The following is a 15,673-nucleotide window of genomic DNA, read 5'->3' on the forward strand; positions in this document are numbered from 1 at the left end:
AGAAGATCTCCCAAAGAGGCAGCATCTTTAAGATATACACAAATCTAAAAATAATTGACAAGAGGAGTTCAATTGCAGAAATAGAACAAAGGAGAATTTTTAATAGATAGATGATAAATGTGTCACAAAATAAAAAAGCAAACATCATAAATATCCACCACGTGGATTTTTCTTAAATTAAAAAATTGTAAATCTCTGCTAACTTAAACTGTAGGCTTCTAAGTTTCAAAGTGCAAACATTATCTATAAATGTGCTGACATTATCAACACTCTAAGTTAAAACAGTGAAATTTTTCCCTTCTCTTTTTGAGAGAATGTCAGAGGCCCTGATCCATTTATGTTTGGTTAAGCCTCCTCAGTTTCTGCTCTGAGTCAATAAATTAAAATGCATGTGATTCACATGTTTATATACACATATAACATATTACACAGACAATACACATACACTGCTCCTTATATTAGCTCTCAAATTTAAGGTTCCTTTTTTCCTGCTTTAGCGTTGCATTCAGCTCTAATATGATTCCTCTCCTCTGTAGCTGTAATTCTTAAGAAAAGTGACAAAGCATATTTTATGGATAATGGCCTAGTGTTATCAAACCAAGTTATGTGCAGTAAACAAGGAACATTCCCAGTCCAGCATGTTTCTCTCTAATTCATATCAATGTGACTGCTAGCAAGGTAAAACAAACAGGAATTAGAATTAAGTATCTTGGTGAAAAAGGGCCTATGCAAATGAATGAGCCTGCTTACAATTGCACTTTGCTAAAATAATAAATGTGTAACTTTTTAATACGATGCTCTGGCACCACACAATTTCTTATTTTCATAAATTAAAAAAAAAAATTAGTTTCAAACTTCTCCAAACTGAATTATCTGTTTCAGAAAGGAGAAAACGGAAAGACTATTTCAAATCCCAAAGATAACATTGTCTATTATGCCTAAGCCAATTTAACTTTCCAGTAAACAGTACATTCTGAATATTTGTGTTGTACAGCACTTATTACAGCTACATAAGTATTTAGTCAGCATTTTATCTACTGTCAAATAGCACACTTTTTTTGCCCTATAAAGTGCTGGCACCACCTTTACTATGATTGGCTGCTGCACCTCTAACTAATGTACATGCATTAAAGAAAGGAAAGCTAGTATCTTGCCGATTTTGCAAAAATAATTAAGAGAAGAGATTTGAAAAAGCTTACTCCAGAATATTAAGATCATGGTAGAATCATGCCCTTTCTTCTAGAAAGAGAAAAAAGCCATACAATTCATACAAATTAATAAAAAACCAAAATGAATGTGTGGCAAAACATTACAGCAGAAGCAAATTTCTGCAGTATTTGGAAGTAAATAAATGCTACCTTTGAGAGGAATACCTCTTTACAAATGGTTAAGTAAATACTAGAAAGAAAAATCTCTTAAAATGAACTTCATTTTTTTTAAATGCAATCAGAAGTCACTAAAGTGCACGTGTACTTTCAACACAAAAACTAGCTGCATCTCAGCTCATTCTCCAAAGAGAAATGGACATTCGGTATCAAACATTTCTCATACTTACAAAGGAAAGAATGCTAGCTTTTTATAACTTCAATTTCAATACTGAGAGAAAATGCAGGAACCAAAAAGAAAATATCTGATACAGCCAATGTATCTCAAAAAGTCAGATGAAGTCCAGAAAGTGGAGTGAATTTGTTGTTTGGAACAACAAACAACTGCAACCAGGTAAATTTGAAGAATCCCTACACGATTATGCAATGAGCTAGACCTCATTCCTACCTCTATCCAATCTCTATACCAAAGGACAAGAGACTACAACTCAGACTATTACTTAATGAAAAAAATATATTTTGAAGCAGCAAAGAAAAACATTGCCAAAAAGACAAACAGGAGAATTTTGACAAAGCCTGCAAAAAAGATACTTCAGATAAACTCTAAGTTATTGTATCATAAGCACACAGTAAGGCACATAAGAAATTAAGTAAATACACAGTAATTTAAGTATTAGACATTAGATGGTACAAAAAACTCGAGGTTATTTTCTTTTTGCCTCAAAGATGACCTTAACAAAAATAACTTCTTAAAAATTTGTCAAACAATCACAGACCTGAATATTTTCCACAAGTTTGTAAACATTTTATTCTTTAAAGAAATTATTTTAAATCAGGACTATTTTCTTGTCTTATTTTCTTAAAGTACTATTACACAATGTCATGTCATAGTAAAAATAAGATGTCAAACATCCATTCCATGATTAAGTCAAATCAGTCGGATACCACATCTTGAAGAAACTTTTCAAATATCTTTTATTCCACAGCAAGAAGGCACTGCCTTTTCTCTAATAATTTAACCCATATGAACAACATAGACTCTGTTTTTTAAAAAAGTTATTTGTAAATATTTGCCAAAGTATGAACTCACCCCCTGGTATCATAAATACTATTTAGAAGACACTCGCAGTCAGTGCTTGCTTTTCTTCAAGAAACTCAAGCAGTATTTCACATTCAAATTAGTGTTTAATCTGTGTAGACTCACCACATTGTTGGAAATACACTTTTTTTTGGTATATAGTAAAAGCACTCTAAAATGTTTAGTAAGGCTGATATAGAACAAAAGCAAAAAGGATGTCCTCAAAATATAATTTTAAATAGGAAATTTGATAAATATTGTTGCTAAAGCAGTTTCACAGAAGAAACTTTCTGTTAATGAATATTAAACTTTGATTGCATACTGGCAGATAATATCAGAAAATATCACCACTTGATTCTTTGTATATGAATGAGCTTTCTCTTTCAAGAGACAGAGCTGGTCACAGCTGTTTCATTCTCTATTTGAAGATTTTACTGCAACTGCGATGCAGTCTTAAAAGGAAAGTTCACAGAAGTGTCAGATTGTAAATTTTGAGAAGGAAACTCGGAGGTGATGATTTTGTCCAAGGTCATGATTGTGAAGCTCAATGAGAGCGTGAACTGCTTCTTCCACAGAGCCCAGCTGAATAAGAGCCATTTTGCAATTATTCCTGAAGTACAATAAAAACCATTATTAATCCTAACCAAATTTTCATTGCAGAGGCAACACTGAAAAGTGACATAAGTATTTTTTCAGCCACATCGCACATATTGAACACTTGTACACTGAAAGAATCAGAACTAGTTTTGCACCTGCTAAAATGAAATTACAAAACCATACAATTTTTGCAGCTTGGAGGCCTACAGCCAAGCCATTCTTCCATTACCCTGCACTTCAAACAAAACCAGGGTTGAAATAAGGCTTGAAGACCTCTAAGAAACACCTGTATTGTCCATACATATGGGATTATTCTAGCAGATATGATCATGCTAAAATAACACTGCCAAGAAACTTTCATTAAAGTTAGAGCAGATTCGGTGTCATCTTTTACATGACATTTAACATACACACAGCTTGTATTTCTATATAAAGAAGCAAGTATTTACTTCCCTTAAGCTTATCTTACTTTGAACACATGGAATTTGTCGAAAGGCTGAATATTCTTCATTCAATTATGCTAACATAAAGTCTCATTTAACATTTCAAGATTAGAATTATCATAAAAATCGGCATAGCTGTACAGCTTTTGCCTGTAGATGTATGCACATGGAATTTTGCCTGTAGTTATATACACATGGAATTTCCCAAAAAAGCAACTAGCTGTCTTCCAGGATGAAAGCTTGCTCAACATTTTTACAAGAGAACTTACTGGAAAAATTTGAAGGCTTTCACAGTACATCCAGTACTTGCAAAAAGGTTCTTCATATCATCAACAGTAATAAAAGACCTATTAAAAACAAACAAACCAAACCACCGTCAATATGTAAAAGAGCAGAGAGTTCTGTAATAGTATCAAAATCTCAATTCTGGCTTCTAAATTAAATTTGAACAACAAAAACTGTTTCCATCAACTCAAGCCATGGCAACACTTTAGCCCAAGCATCTTGGCTTTGACACTAAATTCAGCAAAAAGTGTGCTACAAAAATATTTCAGATATATCTCCATAGCTTTTCACCCTCCCCCATTCCTCCCTCAGTTAAATTGTGATTGTATAAAAATCACTTAAGATCTTAACATTTCGTAGTTACTGCTAATGCACTCCCCATATTTTCAATGTTTTCTATAAAGCCAGTTTTAAGTGTCTTTTTTCCCCCCCTCAAGTTGACAAAATTCCATTATTTTCTCTTTTCCCTCCCTGCACAGCTGACAAATAAAAGAGGCCTGTAAAAAGTTATGTTTGGCTGTCACTCCATACATTGTTGACAACATTCAAGCTAGAAAAAAAGGGTTGTTTTGGTTTTAAAAAAACATGTGTCTTAATACGTCTTTTTTAAAACAACTTCCCCCTATGTAAAAGGTCAGAATTCTGTAGAAAGTGTTCTTCAAAAAGTGTTAGAATGATTAGTAACTGCACCTACATTAAATAATGATGCCAATGATTAATTTGATGTCATACAACTCCAGTACATTATCTGAAAAACCATGTCCTCAATCTTTGCAAAAATTTGTAACACAGGACTTAAGTGAAAAACAAAAGCACATTCTCCAGAAAATGTAAACTGTATTAACACTTGCAAAGAAGAGCATTCAATCAGTTATCCTCTTTGCTAACAAAAAAAGGTCACAGTTAAAGGATGCGCTTATTGTTAACTACAGAACAGAACAACCTTAATTCTCAGGAAACTTTAAAAGGCCAAGGAAATTTAAAGCTTATGGCAGACTTTGTAACTTAAGAATATGACCAAAAAGATACCGCCTTTCCAAGAAGATCACACATGTAGATACTCACGGGATGTTGGAGAGATGCAGGGTGTCAGATGGAGGGAAGATATTCTGGAAGTTCTTAGAGCCAGGAATCTTAAAGCGATGTAAAGGGCTATTGCTATAGTCCTTTGTCAGACCTTGGTCATCTTGTCCCTCACGAAGAAGTTGAACTGTGTGATGTTTTGAAAAAGTAGCATGGAGGACCCTTCCATAAAGCCTCTGTCCATCCAAATGGGAGATCGCTAACCAGTGGAAATATAATTTGAACAGGAATGAAGGGAGGGGAAGGAAAAAAAGTTTATTTGAATACTAATATGGTCTTCTATTTAGTGTCAGATTTAGCATTCTAAATTTACACTGCAACTTCCACGTCCAGCAGGTGGGCTATGCCATAACACTATATTTAAAACAAACATAAGGTTGTAACATAACATCCAGTTCAAATGCAACAAAAACGTAAACTCGTATTTCAATAAGGAGTAGCTGATTATTCTTAAATAGCTAGATATAGGATAAACTACAGGAAAAATTTATGATGTTTTAATTCTAACATTTACTAGATCAAGATTCACAGGATTTTTTTTCTAAAGCACTATAGGAAAATAATTTGTTCACATGAAAGCAGACAGATGATTATCAACGTACACAAGGAAAAGTTTGCATGTAGTAAAGCATCACAATGACGGATTTAATTTGTTTATGCTTGTTACTCGCAGATGGCAAATTCCTCATCTGATAGTTTGAAGCATAACCGTGCCCTAAAAATCAGTACCTAATTGAGCCTGGTTTGCATCTGCCATCTGAATCAAAGCATTTTCTTTCTTCCTAAACATGATCTTCACACGATGCACATCACCGTACATACCTGTGGAAATCCAGAAGGGAAATGTGTCCAGCGCACTACTACAAAAAGCACAGGTTAAGTCTGTTTCTTTTCACTAACATTAGTGTTACAAAGACTAATCACCTCATTAAACTGGTTGGTTAGAATATTAGGATGAAGGAGAGCTTTCAAGTTTGTGTATTATCTTCTGAGGCTCAGAAATGGGGAACAAAACCAAAACCAGGATCTTAGTCATAAAACTGCATGTTTATGTACAGCTTTTAAACAGTGCAAGAGTGTTAAAGTCCTCTTAACAGAGGCATATTAAAATATTACTATGCCAAACACTGTGCTCTGCAACTAATGCATGTGCCAATTCTGTACTCTGTCTCCTCTGATGCAATCTGTTTTTTTAATCTTACTTTGCTTTCCCATTCTTTGTAGTAAACAAATTGGATGACACACTGAAATTCTTCTGACACTGTAACCATTTTGCCATTTTGGTACATGTGGCCTGCAACTACTGACTCAAATTACTGCTATTTTAAAACCAGCGCATTCTCTGGCATGTTTTCTGGACAAGGACAGAACAATGGAGCATGTGTCAGATAAATAAAAGAATGCTAGCCCTGTAGTTTCTCAAGGTATATTTGACAAATCTTACCAAATAGGATGAAAAGTCCATGGGGTGTGATGGCCTGTTTAAATGATAAAAGGAGTTTATTATTTTTAAAGTCATACAAATATAAAAATCTGTTCCCTAAGTGCATGGTAAATAAAAAGAATGGAAGAGATACTGCACACTAATACATAAACCTGTCTCTCCAAAAGCCATTACCTGCAATAACTACAGTGTATAGCATTCTTGTTAATATATATTTGCTATGCCCATATAAAATATTTAAACAAGCTAACACTTCAGCTCATGCATTTTCATCACTCAAGAGTCAGCCTGTCATGTCAAATAAGTTATTAATATATTGTGGCTTAATTATTTGAACTTATTCTTTCCAAGCTAGCAGTTCATTCCCTGAAAAATTAAAGCTATTTGCTAAACTAGAAATAGAAAATTCAAGAACACCTCTGTATTTTCTACACAGCAGACACCTACAAAACTAAAAACGGTTGCTTCTAAATGTGTTTGCTTTGTCTTCAGTTTTGTCCCCATCTCTGTACATGACCATGACATGCTAAATTGATACACATACCACTTAACTCTTTATATATGAAGTATACAGAAAGTGGTATTTAAATTGTGTTTTATTAGAAGCTGTGAACTAAATATTGAAAGAAATAAATTTCCTTCAGTGATTTTTAATTAAATCCTTGCATACCAAACTCCATAAGCACCAAAGAAGATAACGCACTCTAATGCAGCTAGATTTTAATCAACTGAGGCAAGGGTTTTGCCAGTAATGAGTCCTAAGAATACCTGGGTATCATAAGCACCACTCACACTCTCCAGCCCAACTCAGTCTGAACTCACAACAGTTCAAATGTGTACCAAACATATCTAAATGATTTAAAACTGGAAGATACTGCCGCCTAAGTGCAAGCCCATACCCTTTTATCATCAGCACTTAGTGATAAGGAACAGTTACTAACCCTGTAAAATTTAAATGCTTCCGGAGTTTATCCTTCTGGCCCAAATATTTTAACTTAGCACGGAGTTTATTTAAAGACATTTCTTAGCAAAATGAGACTGCAGTATTTCTACTAAAAATGTTTTTTTGGAAGATAAAACCAGCTAATTTGAAAGTCATGAGGGAATGCTCTAATACATACTGAAACCCCGCAAAAGGGGGAAAATATAAATTGAAATAAGGAATAAGGTCAACAAGATTTTCTATACATAGAAGTGACAGGGCTCACACAACTACTACTGAAGAATAAGTGTTAAAAAGTTGCCAAGAAATATATTTACAACAATTTATATTTCCAACAATTAATGTTGTTGTACATTCTTATTTTTTACCTTTTAAGAGGTTGAGCATTATTTAATGCATTTATGTTGTATCATGCATTACAGCAGAAAGTTCTACATGACTTCTTAGATTTAAATCATATTAACTAAAACAGCAATGTCTTAAAGTAGCTTTGACCTATGCTTCGCATATGATTATTCTTAAAAAAACCACACTCTCTCATGACTCAGAATTATCTTGAAAAATCAGCTGCAGGAAGCACATCCACCACAATCATCAGAAATTAACGGATAAGATAGATTGACAAACCAAAGAAAAATTGGCTTATCTCATGGTCCTAATCTGCAGCTGCTTCTTTTGATGCTTACTGTGGAATTCAGCTATTATTACAAAACCAGAAACATGGCAATAACTTAAATATTAGAGGAACTGGTCAACCAGTTTCTAAACCTCAGTAATATGAGGATAACTTCCATTATGCCAAAAAGCCCTAATTTTATCAGGTTTTTTGTTAAGTGAGTCTAATGAGTGTGTAAAACAGGAATTTTACATTGCAGTAGTAGAACTGCTTATCAACAGTCAAGTAGAATTGTGTTTTAAGTCATCGCCTCGATAAAGCTTCATATACATATATATATTTTTTTTTTTTTAAGAGATGTACATTGCTTTTAATTAAGCACAGATCAATGTGTAATATTTGAGTAACGAGAGTAGGCTTATAGAAGAGTCTATGTCATTTCCACTAGGAAAATAGCTATCCAAGTTGTCCTTGGCAATTTTACTACCAAAACATTAAAAAAATCTGTGTGGTACTATGAGAAGTGAACATGTGTAGTTATTAACTTTTAAAAATGGATTTAGTGTCAATAGCAAAGTGCATGTGTTCTTCCTATCCAACCTGGGAAAATTTGCAAAACTAGAAGGATCCTATCAATGTTTTGAAAGGTCCTTGATTTGGTATGCTTTTATCTCCTTTTCTCTTCCCTCCTGTTTCTCTAACTCCTCATCATTTGTAACAAATGAAAAATTCTTTGCTTTCTCTGATGATAAAGTAGCACACAGAGGAGCCATATGAACAGAAATACCAGTAAGTTTAGTCATAATATATATTATTTACCTCTTCAAACATTTCCCATGTCTCACCACAGACTTTTCTCAAATTATTAATACTAGGTACACTGCTAACATAGGTTACCTAAAGTAAATTGTGTTAGGAAGCTTTTCACTGCTGACTGGAGTTTTTAAACTCATCAATATTGGAAACTATCTTAAACAAGAATAGAGCCGTCCTGGTTTTTTTATATTATCAGCATAGAGAGTTCCTCTTTTATTCCTTCAGCTAACATCAATTTGCAAGAAGGATTCTGGCAGTTGGTAGAAGCTGATACTTGCATCAGTTCCACCAATCAAACTCACTTCAGGGTTGAGGTTGCTGACTAGTAAAACAGAATTTGCTACAACACCAGGATAAGTCATCTGTCCAGGTGCTACAGGTGTGGTAAGTGCAAGAGAACCAAGTGCTCCAGGAACAGGTGGAATCAAATGACCTGGAAGGGTATTAATAGCATCACTTGACAACTCAAAGTGGAAAAGACATTTTAGAAGACAAAAGCAGGTTACATTTGGCAAAAACATCAATATTAAATTAAAAATGCTTTTAAGGAATTTAGTTATTCCTGTTATCTGACCAATAAAGCAGGAAGCATCTCCCCTCCAGAGATGAAGAAATATTCAGATATGCCAATAGATCTAAACAAAAGGGGACATAAATTGCAGCCCAAGAAAGAATAAAAATAATTTAGCACAGAAGTTTATCCTGTATGAGAAAGGAAAAGATTGCTAAGTCTAGAAGACTATTTATTTCTTATTGTATATTCAGAAGAGGGGAGACTTCCTGCTTTCGTTTTGAATGTCTCTGACGTCTTATGATTCTTAGAAAAACAGATGCTTAGTTTCTTCTCTTACAGATAATCTTTGTAATGGCTTTTAACTTCTTCACTTATTAAATGACAAACTACATCAGCATATATTTTTAATTACAGAAAGTAATTTTACTGAATAGTGTGAAAAAGAGAATCAGAACAACTGAAATGAACATCATGTTCTGAATGATATATTTGCAAACAATTTGCTCTGAACACAAGTGTATTCTGATAGACCACTAGCCCCAAATGCAAACACCGTATTTTTAGAAAGTAGAAACTTACCAGCACCTTGAGCAAAGCCCATGGCTGGGGTAAACCCAGCAGCCCCTGTATATGATGGGAAGATACTATTTTGGGTGCCTAGAGAGAGCAGACACATCTAATTAAAACATATTCTAAAATTTTTAGAAGACAGAAGAGACTTCAGCAATGACAATCAGATTCCATTGTTGCTATTCTGACTTCAGTCAGCGATTACAATAGAATGACAGAACATCCTGAGCTGGAAGGGACCCATGATGACCATCGAGTCCAACTCCTGTCCCTGCACAGGACAACCCCACAGTTCACACCATGTGTCGGAGGACATTGTCCAGTCTCTTCTTGAACACTGTCAGGCTTAGGGCCGTGACACCTCCCTGGGGAGCCTGATTACATCTTTTATAAAATGTTTGGGTTAAAAACTCTAATCAAAATCCAAGATTCTATGTTTTACAAATACAATTTTCAGCCACTTTTGAAGGGAAATATCCCTATCAGCCTCAGTGTCCCTCTCCAAAATGAAGTCAGGGCAAACTGTAATTTAGACAATTTTGAACAGGAAAGCACAACATAGATTAGTATTCATTCAAGTTAAAACAGCTGTGGTGCAATGTTCAACTGTTTTTATTCACACAATGGAAATGCACTCTAGAAATTTTCTAGAAGTAAATACACCCAAGGACATTTTGCCACGATGAGATACAACTGTTTTCCTAGATATTTCTAAAACCAGTATGGACTACATAATATAAACAGCCACAATGAATCTGAGGTTCTGAAGTTTACTGGCTATTGAGATGCATAAAGTATACCTGTTTTGCTTTTTAAAAATATGTACAGCCCCTGCTTGTATAACTTCATAAATAACCAGTGTTTTTATGGTTCTCCTGTCAATAACAAGCATTAAAAAGACATGGAATGTCAACATATGGAGAGTCCCAGCCTCAACCATAGCTCAGTGATTTTCACATTTGTATGTTGAGCTAAGCACTACACGGACAGCACACAAACTTGTGTCCAAAGGCAGTTAGATACCACCCTGAGTTGTAGATTCTTTCATACATTAGCGCACTGGATTTTTTTTTTTTAAACAGGACATACAATCAGCAAATACATCCTGCAAGCCTGGCAACACATCTGTTTAACTACTCAAATATCCACCATTGACTAAAAAAAAAAATCTACATTCACTAACAGATGGTTATTGACAGGGATGATACAATACCATAAGAAGTATCCCTTATGAATAACAAAAACAACAAATGAAACTGACACCATAGATCAAGTATTCATGAATACTGCACCACATTATACCTCCCCTTATCTGTAGCCACAAAGTGCCTTTCATATAAACAACCCAATACATTTATCACACCATAATAAGCCATTGTATTCTCAAAATACATGCACTGGTGCATTATCCTGTCAAATTCTGGCAATATAGGTATTAATCACTTATTTACCATCCAAGAATGGTAATGGAAACATTAATGAAGATACAGATAAAGCGCTTTTATTCTGCCAAATGAGACCCGTATGTTGCATACTGATACCATAATCAGGCAGGTAAAAATTGTCAAACAGAGCTAATAAAGAAAGATCTGGAATTCTTTGTTGCATTTTTTATGTGTAAAATCATTTGCCTCATGGCTAGCATCTAGCTTTCAAAGCAAGCTAATTCATGTATCTCTGCTTATGCTCCCTGGGTGAGGAAACTCTGTAAATGCAAAACATTCACAAATTCTGCTTGTTTCTAGTGCAGTATCTTTTTCCACCAAAACCAAACCAAAACGAAAAAATAGGGAAAAAAACCCCAACCGAGTTTCAAGAGCAGTTCAGTTTTGCTATTAAGCTAGCTTTAAGTCTACAGAAAAGCTGTATGTATTATTCTGATAGTTACCTACTTTATCTTATAATTCTCCATCAAAACTACATCCACTAGCAATAACACAGGAAGTGTAAGTGCTGACATGACTCCCAACATCTTTTCCTCATGTCATGCAACTGAGGACTATCAGAACATGCCTGTGGCAACATATGCATGTTGTTACCACTGAAAGAAAGGCTGGAAGCATACTTCTCCAAGTCTACAGCTAGTTTTTAAAAAGAAAAATGCCTATGCAGCTGCTTCACTGTGACTGCACTACAAACAGATTTTGATAGAGACATCAGACTCTTCCTTACACCAGCACCTCTGGTGCTCTTGTTACTACAGTAAGTGTTCAGACCAAAAATGAGATTACTAGCAATGACAAGCTTGAAAGAGTGAGGGGAGAAGAACCGGAAAACCATCCTTATGTTATCCTCCAAAAGCATGCATACAATGTTATCTCTGCCCTACAAGCAGGTTTGTCCTTAATCTACTCCAATTGTACTTCTGCATTTCATTGACATTTCAAATTGTGTAAGTCTAATCAGAACATATCAGATCTATAACAGCATGTTTCCATGGTGCTGCATGGCAAATCCTCAAGGCAAAACAAACAAACAAGATGGTTGTACATTACATAAAGATTCAAAGCCACCCTTTAAGGGTACCAGCAAAAACACTCAAGAAACTAGTGAGTATAGCTTGCTTTCTGAGCTACCAAAGCCAACTATCCAAAAAAAAAAAAAAACCACACAAAAAACCCAAACGAACAAAAAAAACCCCAAACACAGTATCTGCCATAGCCATCACACAAAACTAAAGGAAAAAGGGAAATTCTTCCCCAGTCTTTGCTACTGTTCTAACCAGTTGGACAGTACTTAGATACTATTCAACAGCAGAGAGTTCTTAGCTGTGTATTATTGCTAATGGTTGTCATTAGTGAGAAAGAAAAACAGCAAAAAATCACTCAAATTGCATTGTGAGCACTTCTGCCATGTCAACAGAATAATCTGTTTGATGATCTGATTACCAAAACTGATTAAATAAGCATCCAAGAGCTATTTACACCAAAAAAGCTTCTCCGGTCTGGCTTCAAGCAGACATTGTCTCCTCTGTGCAATGGAAATGAATTCTAAAATCCAATAAAATTTCTACAATTTTATGTTTTAGAAGGTTACTACAAAACGTACATAAATCAGTGCAGCATTTCTAAGTATCTTATGGTTTTGTTTGTTACAGCAGACAGTTATCCTAAAATATCAACAAATAAGAGCTAACACCCTTAGAACACTTATTTTCAAGCAGTGTTAGGCAACTACTAGCAAATTTGGATCACTGCCATTGAACATTTGACATCCAACATTTATTATACTACCTGTACCAATGATATTTCACAGCATTTTACAAATTTAGCTTTGTGACACCTTTACTTTGCCCAAGAGCATTCCTCATGTTACAGTTTCAGATATTCATTTATCTTGAGTAGGATTTGCTGCTTTCCATACAAACTTTACTGGACCTGACAAACAGAAATGTATACAAAATATAACCTTCTATGAACATGTTATGAACCCATAGCATAAATGCAACATAAGAAGTATAATCACCTTATGGTGTATTTATCACTGAAAGTGAAGGTTTCTTACCATAGGCAACAGCTATGGGTTGATCCATGTATATCTGGCCATCACCAGAAGGTAAGTCAAGGCGAGTGAAATCTCTACTTTTCTCATTGTTGTACTTTATAGTAAGGCTAGTAAACTTGGAGAAATCGATATGCAAAGTGCAGCATGCAGTGTAGATATTTCGGCCATGCAGAGTCTGAAGAAAAATAATTAGATTTTCACAGACAAAACACATAGTGGCAGCCATTGCTAGTTGTCTGCTTTATTTTCAACTGACAGTTGTATCCAAACAGAAATTCACTGTCTGTTTTTAAGATGCAGCTTTTAAACACCAAGTAGACAATTATACGGCCATTATCCTTACCTAAACCTCCTGTGTAGAGTACTAGTGTAGTCCGCTAATTAGGAAGTACTACGTCATCTTGTGCCAATGGACAAAACATAGCTTTAAGTATGACTTGTCTTTCCAGCTGTGCTTCTAACCTCAGTTGTCTCCCCCTCAACACACAATATCAGGTGCTAGTAGCAATACTAATTTCCAGATTTTTATTGTATGGAACTGTCTCTTACACGAGGTGGTGAAGGGTCTGGAGCACAAGTCTGATGAGGAGCAGCTGAGGGAACTGGGGCTGTTCAGCCTGGAGAAAAGGAGGCTGAGGGGAGACCTGATCGCTGTCTGCAACTACCTGAAAGGAGGTCATAGCATGGAGGGGGTTGGTCTCTTCTCCCATGTAACAAGTGATATGACACGGGGAAATGGCCTCAAGTTGTGCCAGAGCAGGTTTAGATTGGATATTAGCAAAAAATTCTTCACGGAAAGGGAAATGGTGGAGTCACCATCCTTGGGGGGGTTTAAAAGGCTAAAGACGAGGTTCTTAGGGACACGGTTTAGAGGTGGACTTGGCAGTGCTGGATTAGCAGTTAGACTCAATGATCTTAAAGATCTTTTCAACCTAAATGATCCTATAAAATCCATCTGTTTAGGAGCAGTTATGCTCAGGAAGATCACTCAAGCAGTATTCTCTACCTGTATCTGTCTTAAAGGAATGATGATGGATGAAGAGGGGAAAAAAAAAACCACTCAAAAGATACTGGTTTGTTACACTTATTTAATACAATCTAGACTGAAAGTATAATTTCTGAGAAATTTTTAATAAGGTATAATTTATTATTAATGCTGTTCTTTAAGAAAATCTGCTATTGCTAATAAACAGGCTATAATCCTAACTACCTTTACTGATTTCCAATATATACTTCACCTCTAAAACACATAGTGAATTTACTTATGGGACTAAAGGGCAAATAACAATAGATAAATATTCGGTGCCTTTAATTTTGAAGCTGAGAATAGAGGCAACTTCAGTAATGAAAGTAGGGTGAAAGTTCCATTCACTCGAGTCTTTTGGTAATTTTTTGAAAAAGAAGGAATCTTATAATAAATACCACTTAATACTTAGCAGAATCTATTCCTCTTTATACCTTCTAAGGGAACTTCCAAATTGATTTTGCTTATTTACTAATATTGAGGTGACCACACAGGTTAAAGAGAAATACAAAGTGTCTCAGGCTTAGTTTCAAGTAAAGTATTTTATTTTCTGTCTTTATTTTTCATTTCCCAGTTCAAGTATTATAAAATGTGATGATTTGTATCACTGCTGTCCCTTCTGCAAAAATCTTTGAGGTCTTAGCTCTTAAGATTTCATTATCAAACTACTTGCCACTGAGGAAATTAACAACATTTTTCTATAAATTAAAATATTTAGCTATTATAAGGAAACTAATTCTAAAGGTTGTTTTGAAAAAAAAAAAGTGTATTGTGTTTACATGGGAAGGTTTTGGTAGCAGGGCCGCTGCTGCCCCACTGTGGGAAGAGACCAGGGGCTGTCTCGTGCTGGAGAGAGTGAGTTCCAGCCAGTTCCAAAACAGATCGGCCACTGCCCAAAGCAGAGCCTGTGAGAACACTGCTGGTGCCTCTGTGATAACACGTTTAAGAAAAAACACTGTGCGACAGCTGGGAGAGAGAGGAGAAAAATGTGAGAAGAACAACCCTGCAGACACCAAGGACAGATAAGCATGGGGAGGAGGCGGCCCAGGCGTTGGAGCAGAGATTCCCCTGGAGAAGATCACGGTGATGCAGGTTGTCCCCCTGCAGCCAATGGAGTTGCACAGTTGCGCAGTTGCACTGCGGCTATGGGGATGGAACCACACGGGAGTAGTTTGTGAAGGACTGTATCCCACGGGGAGGACCCACACCATAGCAGGAGAAAAGCATCAGGAGGAAGGAGCAGAGAGACAAAGTGCTATGGACTGACCGCAAGTCTCATTCCCCATCCTCCTGTGCTGCTCAGGGGGAGAAGGTAGAAGGGTTGGGAGTGAAGCTGAGCCTTGGAAGAAGGAGTAAGTGGGTGGGGCAGGTGTTTTTATTTTTGTTCCTCACTATCCTGCTCTATTTTTAATTGGCAATAAATTAAATCAA

The 15,673-nt window shown here is 35.6% G+C and overlaps 1 protein-coding gene across 2 annotated transcripts in view; it reads right to left on the reverse strand.

The window, feature by feature from the left end:
- Positions 1-2,792: 2,792 nt before the first annotated feature.
- PTBP3 (polypyrimidine tract binding protein 3) overlaps positions 2,793-15,673 on the reverse strand; it is a 44,953-nt gene continuing 32,072 nt past the window's right edge. Inside the window, exons 8-15 of one of the 2 annotated variants that reach the window (XM_065655891.1) lie at positions 13,219-13,393; positions 9,724-9,801; positions 8,933-9,063; positions 6,256-6,289; positions 5,541-5,633; positions 4,794-5,010; positions 3,713-3,790; positions 2,793-3,013 (exon numbers count right to left, since the gene is read on the reverse strand). In XM_065655891.1, coding sequence (XP_065511963.1) covers positions 2,881-3,013; positions 3,713-3,790; positions 4,794-5,010; positions 5,541-5,633; positions 6,256-6,289; positions 8,933-9,063; positions 9,724-9,801; positions 13,219-13,393 — 939 coding nt within the window. In that variant the 3' untranslated portion in view covers positions 2,793-2,880. Of the gene's footprint in view, positions 3,014-3,712; positions 3,791-4,793; positions 5,011-5,540; positions 5,634-6,255; positions 6,290-8,932; positions 9,064-9,723; positions 9,802-13,197; positions 13,394-15,673 lie in introns of both variants that reach the window. The other variant, XM_065655892.1, reaches the window with a different exon arrangement.

Source organism: Caloenas nicobarica, chromosome Z (assembly GCF_036013445.1).
Source record: "Caloenas nicobarica isolate bCalNic1 chromosome Z, bCalNic1.hap1, whole genome shotgun sequence".
Lineage (NCBI taxonomy): Eukaryota > Metazoa > Chordata > Aves > Columbiformes > Columbidae > Caloenas > Caloenas nicobarica.